Source organism: Molothrus ater, chromosome 1 (genome assembly GCF_012460135.2).
Source record: "Molothrus ater isolate BHLD 08-10-18 breed brown headed cowbird chromosome 1, BPBGC_Mater_1.1, whole genome shotgun sequence".
NCBI classification, from domain to species: Eukaryota; Metazoa; Chordata; class Aves; order Passeriformes; family Icteridae; genus Molothrus; species Molothrus ater.
In genome coordinates, this window is record NC_050478.2 from 19971726 (window position 1) to 19999321 (window position 27596).

The window sequence follows — 27596 nt, forward strand, 5'->3', positions numbered from 1 at the left end:
GAAGATAAATACCACATGAGTACTTTGCAGGATATTTTTACAGAAGATCTTATTTAAAAAAAAAAAGTGTGGAAGAAAGGCAATTTACCAACCAAATGCCAAAATAATGAATTGTTCTAAATACACATGAAAAAGAACACCCATATCCCTGGTTTCACACAACCTAAATATCAAAACATTAAAACTACAGCAAAACAAGATTGTAACAAAGAATAAAACTGAATCAGCTATGTTAAGGGTCACAAGAAAAATCCAAGAATTTTAAATATGTGAAATGTTCTCATAAAGATTATAGCAATGATTCTATGAACATTCAAAAATGGCAACTGCCATTCAAACACAGAACATGTACTTGAAGGACTGGGGGGGTTGTCACAAATTTCAAGCAGAGCTCAAAAAAAGTCGAGGTCAAGTGTTGTAGTTTATACAGGTCAATAAATGTCTAACTCTGAAGGACTGTTTAGAAACAAATCCAAAAGTAAAAGGAAAAATTAGATTCAGGATATTATTAAAAACTCTTCAAGCCTAACACAAACCAATTGAAAAACATTCTATTTCAAAGTATTTGCTTTTGGTAAGACATGAGCAAAAAGCCGCCTAATTTATGAAGTCAACACTGGTGTAAGGCTGACTGGCTTTTTCACTTTACATTTACAGATGGAGAGAAGAATATTTACATCAGCTGAAGAATTGGTTCTTTTATTGTGTTCATGTTACTTAATACTACAAACTTCTTTTAATGTTTAAGAATTAATAGGAAAACAAAAATCCTGTGGGGCCAACATATTGGCAAGAGTGAGAACAGGATTTGTTGCAGGCATATACATATTGTAGAACCTGTATGAACATCAGTGCAAACTGAAGGATCCTCTCAGTTTTATAAACTGAGAACTGAGTATTGGGGTTTTTTATTTCACCACTGGAATTTTGTAGTACTTCAGACTATCAGTCTTTTCTTGAAGGTTAAGGGTTAACTTGAGATCTACACTTGGTGTTCATGCACTTGGCGGTCTTGTGAATAAACCTTTATGTGATTTTATTTATTTTTGAGGTTAATTATTTTTTCCTGAGCTTGTCCCTAAGCAGTTCCGTTCCAACTCTTCTTTTATTTCTTCCTAAAGAAAGAGACTTTGAGAACTTACTTTCCATGAGGATTCAATAAAAGCAGCCTTCCTGTTGCTCTGGTCACCCACACAGCAAAAAGGAAGTTAAACTGTTTGCTGACATATCTCTTATGGTTTGGGTCTGAGCCTTTTCTCTTGAGCCTGCTGCCAAAGTCTGACTTGCACAGACAATACTTTGTGGGTGGTGACTTCACTGGGAATCCAGAGCCAAGAATTGGAGAAATGTCCTGTGTGCCATATCTGTGGTGGTTAGGAAGGCATTACTGGATCCACACTTTTAAAGTTACAGCAAATGTACTTATTTTGTGGTAACCATGCAGTGGAAGAAAGTCGTTCTCTGGCCCCTAAACTCCAGCATAGCTATTCATAAGGAAGGTCAGTAAATGCAGTGTTTTTCTCATGACATTTTATAAACATAGGGTTTCAAAGTGAATGTGGATGGAAAGGCAAATAATCCTTCCATTCCTTATGATCTGCATATAATTGTGGTTTGCCTGAACTGGCTGAAAGCTCAGAGTATTTGGAAAGATTGGAGTTTAGAGAGCTAATCTATCTGCATCAATTCCTTACTTACCCTTGCTTTCTTTGGAAAATACAGATGAATTTTGATACATTCATTGATAACAGATATGTAAAATCTATCCCAGATCAAGATGTGGCATTTCTATTAATATCATTGATATTTTCCTACAAGGAATTTAGTTTACAGTCATCTCTAAGGAAGCAGAAATGAACACATAAACCAGCATTTACATAAAAGTGAGTAGAAATTAAAGACAGAAAGATACTGATTTCTGTTTAGGATATCTGATTTATTCCTGCATATAATATGAGACATTATGAGCAAAACAGTAAAAGCCTTATTGAAAGTTGAGCACTGATTCCAGGCAGAATAAATCATTCCAGTTTTGCTTTAATACGTGGCTGAAAATAATATTGACTGAATATTCTTAACTAGAGTCTACTCACAAACTAGAGTACTTCACAAATAAAGTCCTGCAGAATCTATTCATCAAACTATTATGAACATTTATCATTGCCTTATTCTGACACTAGACTTCCAGGAGCTTCAGTAACATTAAAAAATAAATAGCAAAATAACAATAAAAAATAAATAGTACTGATAATTAATTTAGTTTTCAATTCTTTTATCTAAGTACACAGGAAAATCCAAGTGCTCTGCAAAGAATGTATTATGTTTTCACAGTTATACAAAAGGGTTTTTTTAGCAAAAACTGTTTGAGAATCAGAAATCTCTAAGTTTCTATAAACTTAACATCCATTTAGGTACTTAAAATTTACTACTGCAGTTCCTGTGTTTGTTATTATATCTGGGTCTGATTTCATCAAGGCAAACAAAAATCCAAAGTCCCTTTTCTGAAGAGCTTGAAACAAGCACTAACAGCTCTGGAGGAGAGCTAGCACTATTATAAGCTTGTTGCTGATGAAGTCATAGATGAAAAGGATGAACTTTATTAATATTTAAATGATATTTCATCAAAAAGCCTCTTGAAAGTAGGTGGGATATGGATTTTAAAATTACTTGTATGTTTTGGAAGACTTTATGTTAGGGAAGCTGCACATCTTAAGCTCAGAAATCCTCAATTCCAGACTTGCACAATTACTCTCAGGACTGCCAGGCTTCATAAATCTGTGTCTGAAATTGCTGCTTGAACTGTCCTAAAAATAACAACAGCAAAAAAATATTTCCATGTGGGTTCTTTGTTGAAGAAGAGTGAAATTGGTCATAAGGAATGCACACACTTGGCACAGCTTTGAATACTTAGCTTAAATAATTTTTTAAACTATTAAAAAAAAAAAAAAGTGGTTTACAGTTTCTCTGTGCTTCCTGTTTCACTAATGCTACATGTTCTGGTTTTGTGTAGCAATATTTTGGAACTGTGGGGGGGCTACAGGGCTACTGTGAGAAGCTGCCAGAAGCTTCCCTTGTGTCTGACAGAAAATGCCAGCTGGCTCCAAGACTGACCTGCTGCTGGCAAAGCTGAGCCCAGCAGCGATTTTCCCAAAGTCAAGGTCTGTTTGCCTGCGATGGTGGCTGGTGAGTGATGTCTCCCTGTCCTCATCTCAACCCATGAGCCTTTCATTGCATTTTCTCTCCCCTGTCCAGCTGAGAAGGAGAGTGATAGAGCGGCCTTGGTCGGCATCTGGCATCCAGCCAGGGTCAGCTCACTACACTACACCATGATATGAGCCACAGGTAAGAGTCTTCTGGCACCTTTTGTGTTTTGGTAACATCAGAGAGGACACCGTTATGGGATGTTGGATGGAAATACTTTGTATTGAGGACCCACCACATTCACAAGAAGAAAAGTTGTTTATTCATATTTTGAACCTCTCCCCTCTGTCATGTAATGTATACGTGTCCCTGATACAGTGATAGCCCAGGCTTGTATGGAAAGAAACAGTCAAAGAATCAAGACAAATATTCTTCTTTTCTAAATATTCCAGAAGTTTTAGTTTGGTCAGATGGGATATTTTCTGTCAAAAATAACTATGTAGACACCTCTCTGACTAGATAGCATTTTTTTGAATATTTATAAAATTTCTGCTATTCACCAGAAAACTTTAAAATGCTTTTATTCTAGTTAAAAAAAGGATTCTTTACCTTGACAATTTAAGCAAGAATAACACTATGAGCAAGAAAAATACCACAGTAACACTAATAAAGACAGTGGAGTACTGGAGCATGTCCAGAGAAGGGCAATGAAGCTGTTGAAAGAGCACAAGTCTGATGAGGAGGGACGGAGGGAGCTGGGCATGCTCAGCCTGGCAAAAAGGAGATTCAGGGGAATCCTTATCACTCTCTACAGCTGCCTGAAAAGAGATTGTAGCCAAGTGAGGGCTGGGCTCTTCTCCCAAGTTAAAAAGTGATGGGACAAGAGGAAATGGCCTCAAATTGTACCAGGGGAGGCTTAAGTTGCATATTAGGAAAAGATTTTTCACTGAAAGAGTGGTCAGACATTGGAACAGGTTTCTCACGAAAGTGGTGAAGTCACTATTTCTAAAAATGTTCAAAAAATCATATGGATTGGGCATTTAGGGATATGGTTGTGCAGAAACATGGTGGCACTGGTTTAATGGTTGGACTCAATGACCGCAGAGGTGTTTTCTAGTCTTAACATTTCTTTGATTCTGTTATTCTACTCTCACTTTCATTAATATGTCCTTGAGAGGAAAAGATGAAAGGAGAAAATGTGATCAACCTTCTAACCAAACTTTAATTCCATCACGTAATATTTAGCAAAGTCTAAGCCAATTTGAATTTGTAGAACTAGGGCAAAATCTGCCTGTCTTTTTAGGAAATATAGTTAATATAATTTAAATTGAATGCAAATTGTTCTCTCAGTTCCAAGGAAAAAGAAGAAGCTATAAATGAATGAGATTAGCCCATTGTATTAACTAAGGTTTTGGTTGGAGTGGGAGGGTTGTTTGTTTGTTTGTAGTTTTGTTTGCAGTTTTGTTTGTTTTCTTTTTTCCCAAAGACCTTGTGAACTATAAAGTACATTCTTGTGCCTGCTAAAAGGGGGAAAGCTCAATTTTGATTAATATTGCAGCACATGTGTACTTCTGAAATATCAACACAACTTTGAATCTTGCAATTTAGCCTGCCTTAAGAAGCGAATTGTACAGTTCACTGCTGTGCATTTTTTGTGACTACTTGTGCATTCTTCATAGATGTAAGAACATATGTTCAAATAAAGATAATCTTGAACATTTGCCAAATAATTTGTTCCATCTTTTGCATGCCAATATCAGCTGTGAAGACTTCATACTACTGGAACAAAGTAAGTACTTAAAAAACAAGGCTAAAGACTGAAGAAAAAAAAAATGTAAAAGAAGCTCAAATGTCAAAGGCAGGATTTTTGTCCTACACTTTGATTCTCTGGATTTATGAGGAAAGCATATGCCTAATTCCTTCCTGAGCTCAGTCCTTGTTTCATGAACATTTGGAATGAAGTTATTTTGGAAGAGAAACCTGTCTTCTGTTCAGTTAGTACAAACAGTATTGTTTAATTGTAGTCTACACTCTGTGAAGAGTGCAGACCTGTTAAAACAATCTATTGCTGTTGTTCTGTACTGGGTAGGGAACAGGTTATACTCTCTGTTTGAGCAAGCAGTATCCAAACATATTCCAACTGTACTTGCTAAATAAGAAATTATAGATGGAATCGGAATAAATTATGAAGGCTAGGAAAGCAGGGTCAATATTTAACATTTAATGCAGTAAGGAAAAGGGAGCAGAGACAAAAAAAGGATCCTCTCTGGAGCTGCTTTTGAAAACCATTTACCTAAAAGCTTTGTAGTCATCCAAGCAAGGAGGGTCAATGCTGCATTAACTGAGATTCATGATGATGACAATTTGGGCAAAAAATTTAGTGAGATATGTCAGGTAAGAATGCATATAAAATGAAAAAAAACCTGGAAAGAATGTGCAAAGTACATATGCAGCTTGTACTATTAGAAGTTCAGAGTGTAGAATTGCAGAGAGTTCTGAATGATTAAAGAAAAGGGTTTCTGGAAGACTGTTTTGCAAGACTAAAATTCAAGTGACATTGACCTACTAGTACATATAAGACTGTATACAGAAAGCTGATAGTGTTTCACCATCTTTTTCAAATGTACAATGTTTCTGCCATATAAAATTTTGAACAGACAGAAATAAAATATGGTAAGTTCCATTGTTTTGGTCGCATTCTCGCATTTATTAAAATCTTACTTTGACCTTACTCTCTGATAGGTTTCAATGAAAACACAAATAAATATATAATTTTTAAAAGTTAAGAAAGAGTAATTTGATAATATACCAACTTCTATATTATATTTTAATGTACAGTTGTGTTGTATGTTCCTATCTTGAAATGAGGTGTTCATAGTTCTGTGGCAGTATGTTTTTTATAGATCAGAACAAAGCAATAGGTAAATCACCAACTCCTGGGCTTACAGAAACTTGTATCCTGCTGTCTGTAGTACCAGCATACTGAAAAGAATTTTAAGGGCAGTAAGTTTTAGAAGGATAGCTGTAGAAGCATTATATATGTGTGTGTATGTATATATATATATTTAAAAGCTAAATGAAGTATATTTGCTATACTGGCTATACCGGTATAATCTAGTTTGTGGTATTGGCTACACAGCTGCATGTTCATTTTTAACTTTCTTCTACTATCCTATGATCTCTCAGAAAAAAAGTTCTCAGCTACTTCTATTAAATACAACACTCTCAGTATGTATGTTTTTGTGCTGATCTTATTAGCAACGAAGAAAGTGGCTTTACTGATATCATAAGGGAATTTCATAAATGAAAAAATGTTTGATGACACCTATTAAAACACTAGAACTATAACAATGAGTAGCTGCTGTGTAGCCTCTTAAAATGCATTCTGTCAAATCATCTCACCTTAAACTCTAAAAGCCAGAGAGGCAGGAAGAAAATATTTGTGAATTTTTATGACTATGTAAACATACTCTATTTTTCACACACTAAAATATTAACGAGTTTTAGGAGACCTTTCTTCCATTTTACTAAGTTCCCAAAAAAGTTCACATGAATAAAATATTGATTTGCAAAAGATAAAGAATAAAGGATAAAGAAAAGCAAGGAAAATAAAAGCTTTTTTTCCTAATCTGTTGAAGTCTCTTAATAACTCCTGACTTTTAAATTTTTAAATTTTTTTATAGACTAAAATATAAATCAAAACATGCACTTTAATTTACCTGAAAATCAATAAAAATCAGTTGATTGCAAAAGAGTACTAAAATCTGAAAATGAAGCAACCAGAGAAAAAATAACTATTTTTAGACTGGAATTCTGCTCTGTGAAGAGCAAGCAATGGCTCTATGTATCACTGCTTAAAAAATGTTTTGTTCAGCTCCTAGACATAAAAAGCTACACTATCAGTTGCTTGCATAGGAAACTCAAGCATGCAAGGATTGCATAACACAGGCTCCATTTTCTAGGCAGTCAACTTGTTAGCTCCATTTTGCAACTCTAAGGAATTTTCTTCAATTTGCACAACTTTTGCCACCAAACTCAGTTGAGCAGACATTTCATCAGTGGAAAATGCAATAGTTAATAAGGATGAATGGCAAAAAGATTAAAGAAAGAAATTGGAAAGTTCTAAGTGGAAGCAAGAAACTCATGAAGCAATAAAAATAATTTTCTAATATAGCAAGTTAATGACCCAGAGCTCAAACACACTTAATCTTAGAATTTAGACAATCCTTACTGTATAATCTCACCTAGCCCTTATATTAAAGAAGTTATTGTCACATATTGTTGCCTCCAATACTGTTTTCTCTTCCAACAAAGGCACTTGTTGAAGTTAGCCTAGGTGCAATGCATGTGTTTATACACAACTGATATATTCCTGTATCCAAGGAATTTATACAGCTGCCAAGCTACCTTAAGTATGTACAGAACTAGAGTTAAAAATGGAGAAGACACCTTGGGCTTGATGACAAGTCTTTCTCTCTGACCACAGAGAGAATGATCATGGTTTGGGCTTTCATGTGGCTGCCCAGAGGGTGAGAAAAGTCACAGTTTAGTTCAGCATAGTTGGGAAGCCATATGATAATTTGTTATCTAGGTCTGCTAATACAAAAATATGCATACAGCAAATAAAATATCAAACATCCTGATGAATTAGTTTTCTCATGCCCAGGGAAACAACTTGTGGTGGGTTGACTCTGGCTGGGTTACAGGTGCACACCAAAGCCACTCTATCACTCCCCTCCACAAATGGACAGGGAGAGAAAATATAACAAAAAGGTTCACAAGTTGAGATAAGGGCAGGGAGAGACCACTCACCAGTTACTGTCAAGGGCAAAACAGACTTATCTTGGGGAAATTAGTTGAGTTTATTAAAAATCAAAATCAGAGCAGAACAGTAGGATGTAAAAGAAATCTTAAATACACCTTTCCCAAACTCCACCCTCCTTGCCAGGTTCTTTCTCCTCCCCTTCTAGTGGTGCAGGGAGATGGGGAATGATCATATTATCAGCTCATCAGAGGTTGTTTCTGACATTGCTCAGGGAGAGAAGCCCTTCCTCTGCTCCACTGAGGGGTCCTTCCTATTGGAGAAAATTCTCCACAACCTTCTCCAGCCTGGGTTCCCATGGGCTACAGCTCCCCAGGAACTGCTCCAACATGGGTCTCTTTCTATGGGATGAAGTCCTTCAAGAACAGACTGCTCCAGAGTGGCTCCCCCATGGGATCAAACGTCCTGACAAAAGAGCTTCTCAGAATGGGCTCCTCTTTCCATGGGTCTGCAGGTCCCTGGCAGGAGCCTGCTCCAGTGTAGAGTTCCCATGGGGTCACAGTCTTCTTTCAGGCTTTCACCTGCTCTGGTATGGGTTTCCTCCATGGACTACAGGTTGATCTCTGCATCCCCATGGATCTCCCTGGGCTGCAGGGGCACAGCTGCCTCACCAGGGTCTTCACCATGGGCTGCAGGTCAATCTCAACTCTGATCTGGAGTATCTCCTGCCCTTCCTTCTCCACTGATAACTGGGTGTCTGTAAAACTGTTGCTCTCACATATTCTCACTCCTCTCTTCTCTTCATGCAATCACATCTATGTAACAACTTTTTTATTCCTTTTATCACAGAGGTGTTACCGTCTTCTCTGGTCGGCTCAGCCTTGGCCAGTGGTGGATTTGTGTTGGAGTTGGCTGGCATTGGCTCTGTCAGACATGGGGGAATCTTCCAGCAGCTTTTCACTGAAGCCCCACCTGTAGTGCCCCTCCCACCTACCAAAATCTGATTGCACAAACTGAATACACAGTTCATTTAAACGCAAACCTTTCTCACCTCCATCATTTAACATCTAACAAACATAAGCTCAGCTTCAGTTGACTGAATTCTGAAGCCTAGCTTGATGACTGATGTTTTAGTGGGTTTTCATGGCAAGGCTTTGGTATCTGCTGAATGGGGCTACAGGGGTGGCTTCTGTGAAAGGTTGCCAGAAACTTCCCCCATGTCTGACAGAGCCAATGCCAGCTGGCTACCAGATGGACCTGGCACTGGCCAAGGCTGAGCACATAAGCAATGGTGGCTGCCCCTGGGATGAACTAACTGCATTCCTCATCCCCCTGCTCTGACAGAGGGGAGGAGGAAGAGAAAATGAGGAACCATAAAATCAATTAGGTTGGAAAACACCTCTGAGATCATCAAGTTTGACCTATAACCCAACACCACCATTTCAACTAGACCATGGCACTAAATGCCACTTCCAGTCTTAAACATGTAGAGGGGCACTGACTCCACCACCTCCCTGAGCAGGCCACCCCAATATCAAATCACTCCTTCTGTGAAGAATTTATTCCTAATGTTCAGCCTAAAACTCCCCTAGAACAGCATAAGACTGTGGTCTCTTGTCCTATTGCAGAGTTAACCTAGTTATCATGGAGTCAAGTTGAGTCTGGGAATATGGGAGGGGTGGGGGATAGGCATTTTAAAATCTAGTTTTTATTTCTCATTGCCCTACTCAGATTTGATTGGTAATAAATTAAAATAATTTTCCAAAGTCAATTCTGGTTTGCCTGTTATGGTAATTGCTCAGTGACCTCTCCTGGTCCTTATCTCAATGCACAAACTTCTCATTATATTTTTTCTCCTCTGTCCAGCTGAGGAAGAGAGTGACAGAGCGGCTTTGGTGGGCATCTGGCACCCAGCCAGGGTCAGCCCACGACAGACATTTATTCCTGCAGTAACTCTGGTGTAGAGATCCACAGTGTAATAATTCTTGCATGAGCCACATCACCTTGATGTACTCCAGAGGACATTTCAAAGTTCGTTTATATCTTACAATCCAATACATATTTTTAATGAAAAATGTTTCTGTACATTGAAAATATGACTTTTGCACCAGATGCAGACAAAATTATTTTAGCTTAAAGGTATGTGTACTTTTTTATCCAAAGGACACACAAGTCTCTGTGTGGGAGCAGCACATAGTTACTGCTTCCTGCTTAGAGATGTAGCCTAGTAGCTGATTAGAGCAATAGCAAACATGAAAAGCTCCTTCCAAGCATTGAGAAAAATCCTCAGTGTTTGTATGTGTTTAAAATTAAAGTGCGTGGAGCTTTCCAGATCAGTCAACGCTGGCAAGAAAAGTTCAAAAGTTCTTAATGTAGTAGAATTTGCTGTTTTTAGGAAATCCCTTAGCCACCTAGCAACCGCACAAAAGGCATAATTCTCTGAGACTTCAATTCTCCCTGACTGAACAAGAGGGAAAATTGCAAACGTGCAAGATAGCTTGATGACATTGTGACACCAGTGTGTCTAGTGGGTCAGACTGAGTAGGCCAAATGTCAGGCTGTGGCTGGTACAGAATACAAGATGTATGTCTTTTCTACATGATTTACACAACAGCACAGACCCTCAAACACGGACCTCCGCCATTCCCATCTTTCCTGGCATCCTCAGCCCAGACCCATCTGTATCAGAGTGCTCATTTTAGTCACACTTTAAATTCTTGTCAACACGCTTCATGATATGGATGTTTTCCAGAAGTGTGCCTTACAGCTTTTATGGCACATTCTGTATTGGATTAGGCGTATCCAACTGGCAGCCTCCAGGTGCCTCCTATGGAGAGGACTCTAACACTGAGCTGATTGTCATTCTGGGCAACAAAGTCTGATATGCAGACATGCAGGTGTAATCTTAGGGAGTGAAAATACTGGTTTCCATTCCAAGTGCTGCTTCTTATTTGCACTTAAATCCAGGAAGACTGAATTTGAAAAAAGATCATAACTCAGTCTAAGTAAGACTATCTGAACCCAGACTTCTAAATTATTGTTTGACTTAATATAATCCAAAAATTTAGAGCAATTTATGTGCCTATGAATAGATATACCCAGATGTTTTTAAATTTCTGTCAACAAAAGACAGCCACATGAATGTGAAGTAGGAGTGGCCGGAGAACAAGAATCTTTGCAATCCTTGTTTATACTTCCTCAATTGTTCCCTTTTTACTCTCTTTTGAAAAGTATTTATTATTCTACTGCTATTCTTTCCTGTTTTGAACAAAATGGAACAAAAATGTTTTGATTTAAAGCTTTCTATCCATGTTTTCTATTTTTGAGCATCTGGTATTTGTAGGAGTAGCCCTTCAGGGGACCCTCCATACTTTGGCAAACATCCAATATCTAACATTAATTAACATTCTCCCATAAAAAAATCTCTCATTACTCAAAATACATCCTCTCCTACACATACACTTCCCACATCCTAAGCTTTTCCTTACTGAAGACAAACCTATGGCCTGAATTTTAAATGTAATAAAGTCAAGAGTTTTGTGTACAAGTCATTCTGAGGTAAAGGTTCATTGCACTTAGTAATAATAAAAATCCAGCTGTGGTTTCCTACACCTTGCAGTTTCCTCATTTTTCTTTGAACCTCTTAAAAGAATGAATTGAAAATCAAAAGACAAATGTAGGATATTTATCAGAGAGGTTGAATCCTTTCAGCAACTTTAGCATTGCTGATCCAACCGTTGCTGATTTCTGAGGAGAAATTTTTTCGTTTAATCATTATTGTAGGTCCAAGTAATTTTCACTTTAGTGACTAAATTATACCCCTCTCAATTAGATTATAGTATCTTCAAATTAAAACATCAATTATTTTGTTCAGACACTAAATATAATTCTCTCTCTGATCTTGAGACTTGAAATGACATTGATAATGTAGGAAAATCACCCTTTATAATAAAACATGCAGTTACTTTTATTCCCAAAGTTGTGTTAGCACCTTTCAACTCCAAAATTTTGCAAGAAAAGGTTGTACAAAGTGTTCATCAAGTTCTTTAACTTAAAATTGTCCCATAAATTCCTTGCTGATTTTCTTTACAGGTAAAAATCTCCCTCCCAAGCAAACATATCATGAAGAGGCAATTTGAAAATACGTAGTTCACAGTTTGTTTTCCAAGATGACCTGTGGGCCATATTTAAAATAAGAACTTCCACTATGATTCTATCAATGGGTCATTCAAGCAAAACTTATTTCATTTGTCACAGTCATATTTCACCCCGGGAAAACAGAGAAAGACTATAAGCTACTTAGTTTGTTTCCAGTTTTAAAAATATCTTGAAATTTGTTTTTCTGTAAAAAAAAGACCAAAACTGAAGAGTTAAATGAGGAAGTCTGATTTGCATTTGAATCAAATGTCAGAGATTTCTAAAAGACGTGATCAGAAATGTGTTTTGAGACCATCCTTTGTGTCTCTTCAGTTGTATTTATTTATTTGACTCTAACATCTTGTTTTCAATTATCTGCAGTCAAACTTCAGCAGTTGTATAGGGACAACCTTGTTTTAGTTCTATAATAAGAAAACCAGAAAAAGTTTCCTTCTGAAATCATTGGATTAAGCAATCACCTGATTCAGACCACTCACAAGAGAGCTTCACAGCATATCCCTGCCTCACTGCAGAAGGTGGCACACTGCCCTGTGTATTCAATTAGGTTTAACTAAGATAAATATCAGGGGTTTTTTTCCTCATTTCTAGAAGTTGCAAATGCATGAAGCAGCTGGCTTCAGTGTGATAAAGAGCTGACCTCAGGATCATACTATTATCTGTAGAGGAAGAAGAAGAGCAACACTTGAAGTAAACTCCTTCTAAATACAAAAGATAGCCAGTGTATGCCATTGATAATTGCTCAATGGCAAGTTTCTCACTAGATAAAAATGATTTGTCCAACTGTATTTACTTTGAAGTCACTTGGTATAACTAAATGAAAAAAATCCCAACTTATTAAACAAATTTGACATATATTTTTCTAAATGAAGTAACAGTATTTTGTAAATTCTGATATATGAAGGATTCAAAAGATTTTACATTTTTTTTTGTGTTGAGAAATGATCACTGACATCCTGTGAGCAGGCAATCAGCATGAGAAGCAAAAGTTGTTTCATCCCAACTATTGCAAAATAGACCAAATGCTAAGATTTTTGCAGCTGAGTTTCTGTCGCATTGCACCACAATCCCCCTGGGATTTTCCTTTGGAAAAGGCCATGAAGTTAAAAACATGAAAAACTAAAAGGCAAGAGTATTGTTGTATCAAGCATCTTGATTTTGTGAAAAGTTTCTAAATAAGAAAGGATCAAGACTGAACAAAAACTTTAGGAAACAGTTTTCTGTAAGCAAACATTTAAAATGCATTTCCATCAATATATTGTGTATTTTCTTTCATGACAAATTGTGTCTAATGTGTTCTGGAGAATAGATGTATTAACTTGTCTTCCTATTCCTAATTTTACCCAACTCAGGTAACCTGAATTTGTTACTTAATTTGCATCAGCATCACTTTTCAAATGAGACTTGGGTAAAGGAAGATATGAAAAAAACCCTTGTCTTTACCAGCTATATGTTTGTAGATATGTCTTTGCTTCCCAAAATCCAAATCTTAGCATGACATTTGTTTTCAGTGTCTTATCTTTTTGACTACTCATCACAGTGATTCATGGCTACATCCTTATTTCATTGCTCCTCTGTGTACAATTGATTTTCATGACTACAACTTTCCTGAGTAGCATTATCAATTTACCCATGTCCCACTTGTTCAGTAAACCTAAAAGAAAATTCTTAGGGAAGAAGTGAAATCAGTACCAATTTGCTTTGTTTGAACCATTAATAATCTGCAGTGAATCAGCAGCTGCTATGCCAGCAATCCTCCCTCTGAGGTGGGAGTTTCTGAGAGGAGCAGGAGAAAATGTAGCTGAAATGGAAACTGCTTTCTTCTCTTTTTATAAACTCTCTTTACTCATGAATTGGTGTTTCTGTATCATCAGTGTTAAAGTTCATATTTCCATCAAATCACATTCCAGATGCCTCCAAACATTTTACTTTCTTAGGCTGGAATACTATTATCACTCAATTTTCCTGACATCCAGTGTGATATAAAAACAATCCTCCCAGTTTAGTTTTTAAAGATAACTACCACCATCAGTCCTCAAAATCCAGTAACGCAGAACAAGTAAGAGTAGATCCAAGGTCAAACATATTTAGGAAAAAAACCAAGAAGAACCCTATGTTCCTCACTGAAAAATATTGTCCAGTGAGGATGTAGGATTCACCTCCTTTGCCGTATATGATACTTAACTGGAAGAGGTATCGAACAGTTTACCAAGACATTATGTGATGTTGCATGCCACTTGCAGGGCTCCTCAAAAATTTATCATGCTTACTAGAAGCTGGTATTTTGAAAACAAAACCAGATTCTGAAAAAATGTTTCAACTACCAAAAGCACTCCCTCTTTTTTTTTAATTTTGTGAAATACTGTTTGCTACTGTACTACTCATGATTAAATACTTTGTTTGCAATGTAAAACAGATAATTATGTTAACATAATAAGCTCATTGCAAAAAATGACAAGGAAAGAAGTAAAAAATAGAGGACCAATTAACCTGTAGCTCTTCTAAAAAGAATAGACAAGAATTCCACTTCTCTGAATGAAGTTACCCTGTAAAACCAATTCTTTTTCCAAAAGAAACAAAAGAGAAAGTAATCTTTACTTTTATCACATAAAAGAAAAAACAAAATAATTCCATTTCTGTATTTTGGGCCAAATCAGCATTTAGATACACAACTAAAAAGACAATAATATTTAATTTTCTATTTATAATGTCTCCTTGCAATTTCAATCTCCACAGCCCAGTTAGATGGATGTTACATATTCCGTGAATTTAAAAACTGTTTAATGAAGATTTATTTCTAATCTGTAATATGATTGTTTAATTAAGTGAATTAAACAATTACTAATTAAACAATTACTTTTTCTTTTTGCTAAAGGATAGAACCTTCTTACAGTTCAGACAAGAATAAAAGTGCTTTCATATGCTCTTTAGTACTACTCATGTAACTACTCTGAAATTTGGTATATTATGCTGAAAATATTTGTGTAAAATAAAGGGAAAGTCAAGCATTGTATTATGTCCTTTCCAACTTAAACAATTATATTTTTAGTAGGGCCTGCAGAAACAGAGCCAGGAATACTGGTTTTAACACGAAGAAGGGTAGATTCAGACTAGATATAAGAAAGAAATTTTTATAATTAACTTTGTGAAATGCTGGAATATATTGCCCAGAGATGTGGTAGATTCACAGTCAGGTTGGATGCAGTTCTGAGCAACCTGATCTAATTGAAGATGAAACTACTCATTGCAGGGGGGTTGGATTAGATTAACTTTACAGGTTCCGTCCAACCCAAACCATTTGATGATTTGATGATGATTTAATATTTATTATACGTGAATTTTAGTAAATTTTGAATGTGCATGTTTAATATGACTTTTGTCTAGTTGGATGAGAATGAAAAGCATGTTTGAAGAGTCTGGTTTGGTGTTTTGGTTTTTTTTCTGTTCTCAGTGTTTGGTTTTTTTTCTTTCAATACTAGTACAATCTTTGAAGCCTCACCCTTCCTCTTTAGTGTGTTAGAAACACACTTTTCCCAGCTTGCTTGTTCTCCTCTACATTCCTCTCCTATCTTTCAAGGAGTCTGTGGTCTCAGTTTAAAGCAAAAATAAAACAAACACAAAGAAACATTGGACAAGCAGTTGGAGAAGGCATACATATAATCAAAGGAATTATTTTGAAATCGGAGGATGGAAATTGCAAAAATTCTAGACATTATTACTCAAATTATCATGATTTGCTGGTGCAATCATAGTAGCTGATTGCCAGCACCAGCCACTTGGCTGCACATTGACTACAGAAGAGACCTCAGTCAGGACAAATAGGACTCACATTTTGTCAAATGAGAATCACATTTTGTCAAATGAGAGTGGCCATAGAATTTCAGATTAAAGCTCCATCTAGTTTGGCAGACAAAGAAAATACCCATGAAATAGAAAGTACAAGACAAATGTGTTCTATATTCACCCCAATTACTTTCCTGACCAAATAGCAGAAACAAGTGCAAGTGACTTTCAAAGCTAACTCAAAAATACAAATACCAAGCAGGAGCAGGACAGCCATCAAGCTGTGTTTTGTTCAAGTAGGAAGATAACCATCACCCAAGCACCAGTGCCCTGCATTTACTCACATACTCTTACTGAGAGCATCCACCAGAACTAAGCAGTCACATTCTCAAACACTGGGCATCCCACTGATGTTATTGCAGTCATTATGCACCAGCCTGGAGAAGCTGTTTTCAGCAGCATGAACAAAAATTACAGCAATCCGATACATCAGCTTTCTTACCCACTCCAATATATACTCAAATTTTATCTTGTATCCACTGCTTTCGTTTCCACCAGGCCTACAGACATTTCTTCAGAGAGGGATGTCAGAGCTCACCTTCCACTGCTACTGATCCTTCTTAGTTACATCCTCTTGAAAGACAGGATGGTGCCCTAAATATTAACTTTATATATATATATATATCTAAGCTACACACGTTCACACATGTAAAAACATACAGCATCAAAGGAACTGGAGAAGCACTAAATGTATAAAATCTACTGTCTGCTTTCAGTCTCTTCAAATAGTTCAGATACTAGAGCTTTCTTTTGCCTAAGCAGCTACTGCAAATTCACTGTTCCCATGCTTGCAGGTTAAACTACTGGAAGAAGCATATACAGTCAACTACTTCAACCCCGCTGCATTAAAACCACAGAAAAACTCAGCTGTTATCACCAGCAAAAATGTTTTCCAGAAAGTCTATTCCTTTCTATCAGTGTAGCTCAAACTAACCTAAAATGAGCAGCAATTTCAGTTCTTATTGGGACTTGATGGAACAAATGAAGCTTTGAGAGCTGTCCACTCCAATTTTTTGTTAAACCAACATTCTCAGGGAGGCCTGAGAATTACTTTTAAACTCCAGACTCAGGTTTTGTTTTATAGAAACTACAGCACAATCATCTCACATGGGGGAAGATCAGAATCCATTTTGCCAGATAAAATTGTAAGAAAAGGATGTGTTAACAAATTTTCTCCTTTTCCACTGTGTCATTGAATAGTATCAGTCAAACCCAGGGACTTCTAAAAGCACTTTGATAACCACACACTTGCCTCTGGGTGTCTAGGAAGACTCTGTCACTTCTGTGGCAGGGCAGTATATGGACTCTGTTCTTTTCAAGAGTCTCCTTGTTGTGGAACAGGCTTTCTGCACTCTTGAACACTTTGCTTTTATCTCCTGACCTATCCTGCAGTCTAGAAGAACAGTTGCTCTCAAGGGAGGAAGATATTTCGAGCTAAAATTATCATTTATATTTCAGGAGACTTAGAATAAAAACTGAGAACTAAAAGGTAAAGAAACAGCATATTTTTCATGAAAAATTCTATTTTCGTTCAGTTATTTTGGGATTTTGGGGAGTTGTTTGTTTCTGGTTCTGTATTTTTGTTGTTTTCCCCCTGGGTATTGAAAACTAAATACTTCTACATTTTAAATTATTTCAGGTATATTTTGGAGGGTTTTTTTTTTGGTGTTTTTATGGTCTTGATGTGGAATTTCAAAAAGTCAAACAGAAGTTTATCTTAGTTATGGTTAACTCTCCTGTTATTATATATATATAAGTAATTCCTTAAAAATATTATAAAGACTTGAAAGGTATTGATATCAGACTCTTGCCATCTGTAGTTCTCCAGCCCCTTCCCCTACAGGCAGTTTTCAGAAAGCCTATTGCAACATGCACTGGTGTTCTGGCATTCTTGAGTAGAGATGACCAATTTCCACAATACAAGCAAGTACAGCTTTTGAAGTTTTGTTAACCGCCCAGTTAAGGATTTTTTTTTTCTGTGCCTCTGATTGCCTGTGCATTACATCAGAATTAAATATGTTTCTTACTGAATGCTGAGGCAAACTACCCTACTTACTAGTTTAATTTACTGTTTTTATTCCAACTGTCTTTTATTTCTGTGGGTAAAAAAGATTTGCTAGTTTGGGTTACTTTCTCTTGCAAGTCTGAACAGAAATTCAATTCCTGTAATTCTCTTGTACACTCGAAATCTCAATTACTCCCCCAGAGCTTTGCCCCTACAAGCAATTTTATTTTTGATCAATTATTTAATCTAAAAATTACAAACCTCCTATTGCAAATCCCTTTATTTTTTGCTGACTTTTAATTCTGAAATCTTTCCCTATGGTTTTTTGTCACCTTTCTCTCTATGTGTTCAAAAAAATTTTGAAGCAGGCACCTTGATGAAATTCCAAGATTCTTGCCATTCTCTGTCAAGAGACTATTCTCTGTTCTATTATAGTGGACAGGGAAATCTGCAGATGATTAACAGTTTTTTCTGAGACCCAAATTGAAATACCCTATATGAATATCCCCATATTTTCTATGTTATATATTACATTTCTTCATCCAATCAAGGATAAACCTTTCTTGAAAGACAAAGCAGGCTTATTAATAGGCATCTCCTGGCAACCAGGAGACAAACCTTAGCATCTAATCTTGACTAAGATAGCTACTGTGATAAAACAGTTACTTCTTTAGTAATTTGGCAAACTCTGGCAAGCTCCACTGAAGCATGTGAAGGACAAAAGCATGATAACACATACCATCACTTCCTTTGCATGTAGAAAGTCTCCTCTAATTTCCCAAAGGGAAACAATGATATCTTGTGTAAATGAGTTGCTTCAGATATCCTGAGACTCTTTCTAATGGCTCATACATTCTACACCAGAATTGCATACGTCATTTTTTTAACCAGAGATTATTTCCAGAAAAAAATGAAAGCATATTTTAAACCCCTTTTTTGGGGGGAATAGGTGGAAAAAGCCCTTTTTTTTTCCAAATGCCTAACAGGAAGATGAAGATGAGTATGTGGCCTGCTGTAAAATCTCATCTGAGGTAGACACCACCCTGCTGCAAATAAGGCACAGAAATATATGTTTTGAAGTGTTGCAATGAAACATGAGACAGAAAACTTAGGGTGTCAGGCCAACAGGTTGTCTCATGAAATGAAAGATAAAAGTTACAGAAAATTCTATCTGATAAATAACATTCTTCTCAAAATGTGGTTTAACTCACTAAGTGTAAATAAAAATTGTGTAGACATACAGAGACTTTTTAAAATACACTTCTACCAAATACAATTTCAATCCCTGGGGAGCAAACCACCTGTTTCAACAGCAGCTTTCTCCAAACTCAAGCACACGTCAATTGCCAATGAAACTTACTGGCATAATGGAATGTCATCTTTGAGGATGCATTTTCCTCCATTTTTGCAGTATTCTTCAGGACAAGCTGCAAACATAAAGGTAAAAATTGTAATTTCCCCCTCTTTATTACAACATTTTACATTATCTGATTTTCAAAATACCAAAATATTCACACCTGCCCTTTTGAGATATTAGCACTTCCAAAAGTTCTTTTTTTTTTAGATCTGGACTTGATGATACAAATGTGAAGTCATAAGAATATTACAAGCAATGGAGTGGTCTTGAGCTCACTGAAATCCTGATGCTGCACTTGAACAAGCTACACATTTTTCTCAAATGAGATTTTCATCTGACTCAAGAAATAGAATTTTTGCCACTTACTTGATTTTCAAACAACAGGAATATATAAAATAAGACCTGAAAGAATTGATCTAATATTTAATTAGTACCTGTCTACATTATTAGTAATAGGTTTTGTATAGGGCTGGTGAACAGACACTCTTTGTGACCAACCCTTTTCTTAAAGATATTCAGAATTTTAACACTTAAATCATAAGAATGAGGGAAATCAGGCTTTAAAAGACAAAAGGTGTTGAAGTACTTAGTGATATTCTTTTAAAACCTCTTGATGTCCCTTAATTTCATGGATTTCCATGTCATCAAATTTAGTTTTACTGAAGCTTAGTTTTAGATTGTTTCAGCAAGAAAAAGCTCAAAATCAAAAAAGAAAAAATCCCCTCAATCTTCTTCAGTATGAAAAGAACTGGTAATATACTAATTAAACCTAAAGAATTTTGAATATATGCAAAATGAAATTGTTTATTGCAGCATATAACAATGCTATTCAGTGTAGACACCTCCAGTGTCAGGATTAAATTTTGAAAAGTGCATTACTTACTTAAAAGGTCTGCTTTCTGGAAAAAATAGTGGAAGAATTTAAATTACTGTTATGCATGTCTATTAGTTTATGTTCTATATTATTTTATATTTACTTAATTTCAGTATAAATTTCTTTTAATTTGAAATAATTTTTATAAATGAAATTTACCAAGTATGAATTCTCTCATCATTATAGAAGTGATATTTTTTAATGTTGAAATATGATTCCTTCTCTCACATGAGCAACCTGGGCTTGTGAAGGTGTCCCTGCCCAAGTCAGGGGCATTGCAAATTTGTGATCTTTAAGGTCTCTTCCAACCCAAACCATTTCATGATGCTATGAGAGATAGTGAACACAATACTTGTGGTCAAATTTCACTCCCAAAGAAACTTGTGGATGCCTCCTACCAATAACTGTTTGTAAAAACTTTAATTTTTAAATAGACATTTAATATATTATAATGAATTATATCATTGCAATGCATATGTGTTGTGAATTTTATCACAAAACTCAGAAAAATTATAAAAAGAGAAAGTTAAATTCACAGTGAATGCAGCTTGAGCAAAGCTGGCAGAGTACTGCCAGCACAGAACTGGTCAAGAGTTTATATCTGTCTTGGGGAAGAGCTGCAGTACCTTTATGTAATTGAAAGGGACATTTTGAATCTAGATTAATTATTTATACCACCATAATCTATGTATTTGTTAGATTTTGTTAATAAAAATCTAATTCACATTGAATATGTATTATTGTCCTCTACTTATTTTTCTCCACCATTTAACTACTACAAATCAAACCTGAATATTTTGTCAAATGCACTGTGTTAAAACAGATGCTATTTAGTTTATTTTCCAACCTGGATTTGTAATACACTTGGAAAAAAACAAACAACAAACCCACAAATAAGCAAGCCTTTTACTCAACAATATGGGTTAACTCAACAGGCTAAATCAAGGGAAGTCCTAAAAGTATACTACAAAGGGTTGGGGTTTTTTTGAGCAATGTGTTGATATGGTAAGAAACACCCCTTATGAAGATGTTAAGATTTTAAGCATATTATTAATCTTTTTCTCTCTCTCCACTTTCATCTGGGTCATACTTTTATCAGGAAAATTATTGCCTAATGTAATTTGACAAAATTTTAGCAGAGGAACCTTAGTCAAGTTTGAGGACTGCCAAAACACGCAGTAGGAAATAACTACACTTTCTTTGTTTCAAATGATATTTTTATGCAAAACTAAATACCTGAACAGCCAGACTCATCAAGGCTGGAATCAATGCAGTCTACAATTCCATCACAACGCTGGGAGAGTGGTATGCATTGATTAGTTGACGCACATAACAAAGAACCATTGGAACAGTCTTTAATGGCTGAAATGAAAAGTAACATGGTTGTTATTATCAGCTGTATTTTTTTTCTCATAGTTCAAAAACTAGCAGAAAACTTGTTTCATACTGTAGGATACAAACTTGCATCTGTGTGACCTCTCCAAGCTTTCATCTTCAAAGACATGCAACTTTACTACTGAGATGCTAAATAAGTAAACAAATACAGAGCGCAGATGGTGCAGAAACCAAATTTTCCCATGTAATGTTTGTGAAGGAGTGTATACTGCGAAATCCCAAAGAAAACCCATAAAAAAGGTATCAGCAAAGATAATTAACTCTCATTCAGAAACTAGTTTCAGAATGATGGAATCAATTTGTTTACACATAATTTTAACACATTACAGAGGGAACAGTCATAGCAACGGACCAAACCATTGAAAATTTTGCACTTAAGGACAATGACACCAAGTTATTGGTGCTGAGGTAAAGAATATAAAGACCACATGGAGGCACTAAAAACAGCAAAGATATGAAAATAAAAATATCCAATTTTCATCTATATTTAATTTTCCAGGTGCAAATTAAACCAGTAGAAGACATAATGATATCACAGCCACTTTGAAAGTATAAAAATTTTAATATTTCATAGGTATTTAACACTTACCAAAACTACAAGAGATTCGTTTTGGTGCACTACAGAAAACTGAGAAATGACTTTTTATTCATTGCTATTAGCAATTCAATTAGGTGGAAAAGGATGTTGGTCTGTGGAAAACTAATGTATACATCCCACTGGTGTTAATATGCTTGGTTTACACCCTTAGTATTGTAATCAGGCAAATAAAAGATTAAATAGGTGAGGTAATATACCCTCCACTAAAACTGTCAACAAGAAGAGAGCCAGCCAAGTAGAACATCTTTAACTGGAAAATAGCTCCAGAATTTTTTTGTTAAATGCAGCAAGTAACAAACTCCACTTCATCAGTAGGTATAAAACAGTCTTAGCATAATGTGGTACAACCTGACTGCTATGTGAACTCTACAGGAAATTCTGTCTGCATAAATTCCTAAGTCATGAAGAAAAGCATTTCTGTGGTAGAAACTGTGTTTTTAGTAGGGACTTGACCAATGTTTTTGTTTGGTTGGGGTTTTTTTGTCCTGGCCTCCTTTAGGGCTTTCTCCTTAATCTCTGCAAGATGCATTTTGACAACTAGTCTTTATCACAAAAGAAAACTTTTCCTGATGAATTCCTGAATTCAGAACCCAGAACATTTTAAGTTCTACACTTAAATAAAGTGTTTTGTTTTGCACTTAAATGAATAAAATTGCTATGGGACACAAAATGGAAAGTGTCAGTAAATTCCTAAACTGAAGTTTTCTAAAATGAGCAGGCAGATTTGATCTGCACCAAGGAAAAGAATATCCATCTAAAATCTAAAAAAATAAATCCCCACTTTCAATCTCTGCTATTATTAGAGTACACATAGGTTGGAGTTACTAGCACAACAATCAATTTTATAGATCATGCATAAATTTCAGTAAAAGAATGAAATTTCTGAGATTTTTACTTTTTTTCTCTGACCTTCCTCAGCTGACAAACTTCTATGGGTTTTCACCTGTTAAAAGTAGGAAGCTAAAGATTAAACACTGTGCTCTCATGGCACACACAGCTGGATCTCAGCACCAGCTGTGACACTAATCAGCTTTCCACTGATTTAATTCCAAACAAGCACAAATCATTTTCTTTTTGCTTTGCCTTCTTCTCTGCTTTGCTTTGCTTCTCTGAATTATCTTCTTCAGTGAAGAAACAAGAATTACTGCTCCTGTATTTCTATCTTATACTATCAAGGCTTGCATGTTTATTTACTATGAACCAAATTTTGGAGTAAGAATGAAGTACAGACTTGACTAATTTTCCTTCAGACTGAGATACCCAAAGTTCTGAAATATCTATGGAGAATATTTTTTTGTTGAATAGACCAGGATTTAATTTCTTCTTAACACCTGGGTTTTGTTTTGAAGTCAAAGCAGTAAAATAAACAAAACAAAGGAATATCGCAGTTGTTTAGGTAATACACAAAATCATGGAAATCTTTTGGCTTTCAAATTTTGAGGCTCCACATCAGCTTCTGTGGTGTGGAGTTGGAATGCACATGTAATAGAATACAGCATGGATGTCTCTACCATAGGACAGATTGAGGAGGAAAAAAGGTCAAATGAAGATTACCCATGCGAGGTTTATTTGAAGAAAGGAACATGCAAAATTTCTGCATGTCTTTGAGGTATGTAGAATTTAACATCAAAGTTATCTCCAAAATCATGTCTTCTGCCAACAAAACCACAGAGTTCACTTCAAAACAAAAGACTTACACAGATAGTCTGTCAAATCCATGCCAGTTTGGTAAACTACTTTGCTAAATTAAATGGCATGTGTAGTAGCCTACATTTATATTTGGTAGATTTGATAGAAAATAGTAAAGAACATGAATTTCTAATCCACTGGAAAATGATATTTTTTATCAATATTTTTCATTCTGATAAGGATGTGAAAAATGTTAAAAAAGTTTTAGGGCATGACCAGTTTAGGAAGAAAAGTGTTTCTATGTAAAAAGCCTTTTTTTTTTTTTTTCTGTGTAGCTAATTATTTTGAAATTCCTGGAATGAAACATTTGGCCTCAGTTCACCTGCTAATATTGAAACATTTTTAAATGGCAGACACTTACTTTTGTGTCTATTTGTTTCAGATGCTTCTCCATGGCATCTCATTGCAGTTACATTTCAAAGCCTATTGACCTTGTGTTATATTTGTGAGCCCTTTTCCTTACTTGGGGTGGAGATTGCTGCTATTTCATGAACAGACTTGATTTCAAAATCCTTGAAAGGTCAGGACTGCCTTAAATGTTACTGAATAACAGAATTGCGGAAGCCTAACTTTCTGTCATATCATGATCAGAGGTTAAAGAGGCAATGCAAATGCAGCTGACTGATTTAAGGAAAAAATGTGGAAATACTTGTAAATATTAACAGAAACACAACTGAAGTTTTTTAAACACTTACTAAATTATAGCAAGGAAATTAATATGCATAGGCAAAATTATTTAGAAATGTAAACATCTCTGCAATAATGCATTATATGTGACACAAATAGGGGTTTATTTGACAAGGGAATGATGAATTTTACACTAAACTTCACTGTGTTGATCTTTTTCTTTTCTGGAACTCAGGGAAGAAAGTTTGGGCGGGTGAGTGACCATTGCCATAACCAGCACCATGGACGTCTCTTACGGCAGCCAGCTTCATCCTCGCTGAGGCGGCAGTCGGGCACCCCATCGCACAGCAGGAGGGACGGGACACAGCCCTGGGAAGGACACAGGAACTCTGCTGCCTTGCAGGAGCCCGGGGATGTGGTGGTGGGCATCTCCATGGGGCAGCTCATCTCATCGCTTCCATCGGTGCAATCTTCGACCCCGTCACACCGCGCAGCGAGGGGCAAACACCGCGGCACGTACGCGCACGGGAACTCGCCACCGCTGCAGGTGGGAGGGTGGGGATCCGCTGATCCTAGCGGAGGAAAAGGAATGTTTAGGGATTCTGTTCTTTCAGTAGTCATTCATACTGCCTTTGAGATAGACAGGAACTGCTGGGAATGCAGCTGATTTTGGTCACTAAACGCTTTAAAATAAAGGAACCCAACTTTTATAAAAACACAGCTCCTAAGTGCAAAACACAGTATTAAAAACGTTTTGTCTAATATTAGCTCTATTGTTGTTGCAGCAATTTGCTTCTAAATTTCAAGTTCAGCATTTATTTTGATCCTATTTCTTCTTTTGCCATGTACACATAAAAGGGATAATATCAAAATATTAATAAACCTTGTCTGGAAAGCCTTAAAATGACCCTCAAGTTATAATTTTAAGTTAAATTAAGAAAAATATTTTTATAAAGTAACAATAAAAACTTTTACTGATCTAGTTTATTATTACTCTGACTCTTTAGCGTAGCTTGATGTGAAAGAGAATTAAATTAAAGTACTAGGTAGTCTTCCAGGATAAAAGTAAAGAAAAATGTGGTTTTTACTTTTGAACTTTAACAAATTCAGACAGCTGACAAAAAATAAATAAATTAAATAAATAAATAAAAAAATATATTCCATGCTTACTTGCATTGTGGAAGAAGAAGATGATGGGGAAAGCTTTTTGTGATCATGAATATAAATAAATTGTCCCAGACACCTAAGTCTTTCTTTTTTTCCTATGAAAACCATTACAAGTGAATTTTATCAGCAGAAGCATAGGATCTATTTGTGGAAACTAATTTCTAAGGAGCTGGCTGTGCTAATGTTGTGTTCTTTATAGCATCAGCATCTCCCAGGGAAGCAATGTGATAGATTCCTGTACTTTTTATGTGCAGGGAAAAGAGAAAAATCTCCAGAATTTAGCTCCCTACTTTAAATCTTTCTAGGTCAATTTGCAGCAGCTGAGTAAAAAATATAATATGATCATTAGAGACAAGGTAAGACAAATTAATGTCACTTCCTCTGTAAAAAACAGCAGATGTTTTGCTGTTGACTTGAGCTGAAGCAAAGGAGACAAGCACAAAAGTCATGGGTAGGTTTCATCTTGTCTTTTGAAATGCTGCAAGCATTGTTGTCTGGCCTCAGATGTCCAATGTTACTGCTGCATTAAGGCATGACACTCTGTAAGGGAGTACATGGATTGTGGCATGATTTTGTGACTTTTAATCCACTGGTCATATCAGTATGTTTGTGTATTCTGCAATACCAGACTGGGCTTTTACAGTGTGAGGGCTTTGTTAAAACACGCTCAGTTTCAAGGATACCACCACCATCATAAATAACAATAGCTTTTTGTACAAATGAATGAACTGTTAATGCATTCAGGTGAACAGAATACCAGCATTATTTTACCATCCAGTTGCTTGTGAAGTGGCTGTAAGGAGAAAGAGCTCAAAGTTCTATTTAATACAGACCCTCTATAGATTAAAACTTTTTGATTTTCAAGTTGACTTTATATCAGAAAATCATAATTGAATAGCTTCATACAATAGAACATGCCTAACAATATTTCACGCCCCTAATTAAATTAAATCTTTCTACTAGAAAAATGTATTTGATTCACTGGATATAATGTAAACATAAAATTACAAAAATTATTATTGACTTGGTGAAAATAATAAGCTGGTGATATTTTGTACTGTTTATGTTCAGAATTAAGCCATGCATACCTCAAAGATGTGAACTTTTACATGGGATTGAAAAGATTGTGATTTCATATGTGTTTTATAAATGTGTTAGTCAAAATAATCTTAATAATAATCAAAATAATTTAAATAAAATTTAAAAGGCTTATGGAAGTTGGTTTTAGCTAGTTGATAATAGACATTCAGATCATATAGTGGATTGATTTTGTAGATTAAAAGTATTTTAGATTTTGCATTTTTTTCTACTTTGGTACCATACTTTACCAGATAATAATAGTAACCCATGAAAATGCTGAATTTTTTTGTTGTATAGAAACTATATATAAGGCCATGATCTTGCCAAGATACTGATGGAATGTCATTGGGAGAACATAATTCTCTCTCCACTGATACAGAACTAGTGCTGTCAAATCTTGCACAGTGGAGTAAAAAGAAAAAATTATTTATATTTTTAGTTTGTCTTTGCTCTGGGAAAAAATAAAAAAGTATGATTATATTTGAAAGTACTTTTTTTTTCTTTCTCCTATTTCTGACCCTTTTCTCACAGTGCCTAGGGGGCATTTAAGCAGTGAAAATGACTTAAGCTGCAGTCAGTTCTATGTTTATACACATTCTTTTGTCCTTGCATAGTCCTGTGTTAGCTTTTCTGTATTTGTTCTGATGCTATGGAAATTAACTCCACACAGATACAATATATATTTGACTTTGCTGTGGTTGCCTGTTTATGTTGCAGGAGAGATTGCATTTATAATACATTTGTGAGCATTTCTGACCCAGTTTAATTTCCTGTTCTTGATATGCTTATTCACATGCTTCTACCCAAATTTGTTCTGTAAACTGAAATCCCCTTAAGCTCAACATTTCTTGAATGTGTTGTTTGTTATGGATCTGGCCTTGAGTTTAAAATTATTTTCAGACT

At 35.7% G+C, this 27596-nt stretch overlaps 1 protein-coding gene across 1 annotated transcript in view; it reads right to left on the bottom strand.

Annotated features, from left to right (window-relative positions):
• Positions 1-27596, bottom strand: part of MALRD1 (MAM and LDL receptor class A domain containing 1) — a 234685-nt gene that overhangs the window by 25401 nt on the left and 181688 nt on the right. Inside the window, exons 33-35 of the mRNA XM_036396321.1 lie at positions 24743-25018; positions 21374-21499; positions 19267-19333 (exon numbers count right to left, since the gene is read on the bottom strand). Coding sequence (XP_036252214.1) covers positions 19267-19333; positions 21374-21499; positions 24743-25018 — 469 coding nt within the window. The remainder of the gene's footprint in view (positions 1-19266; positions 19334-21373; positions 21500-24742; positions 25019-27596) is intronic.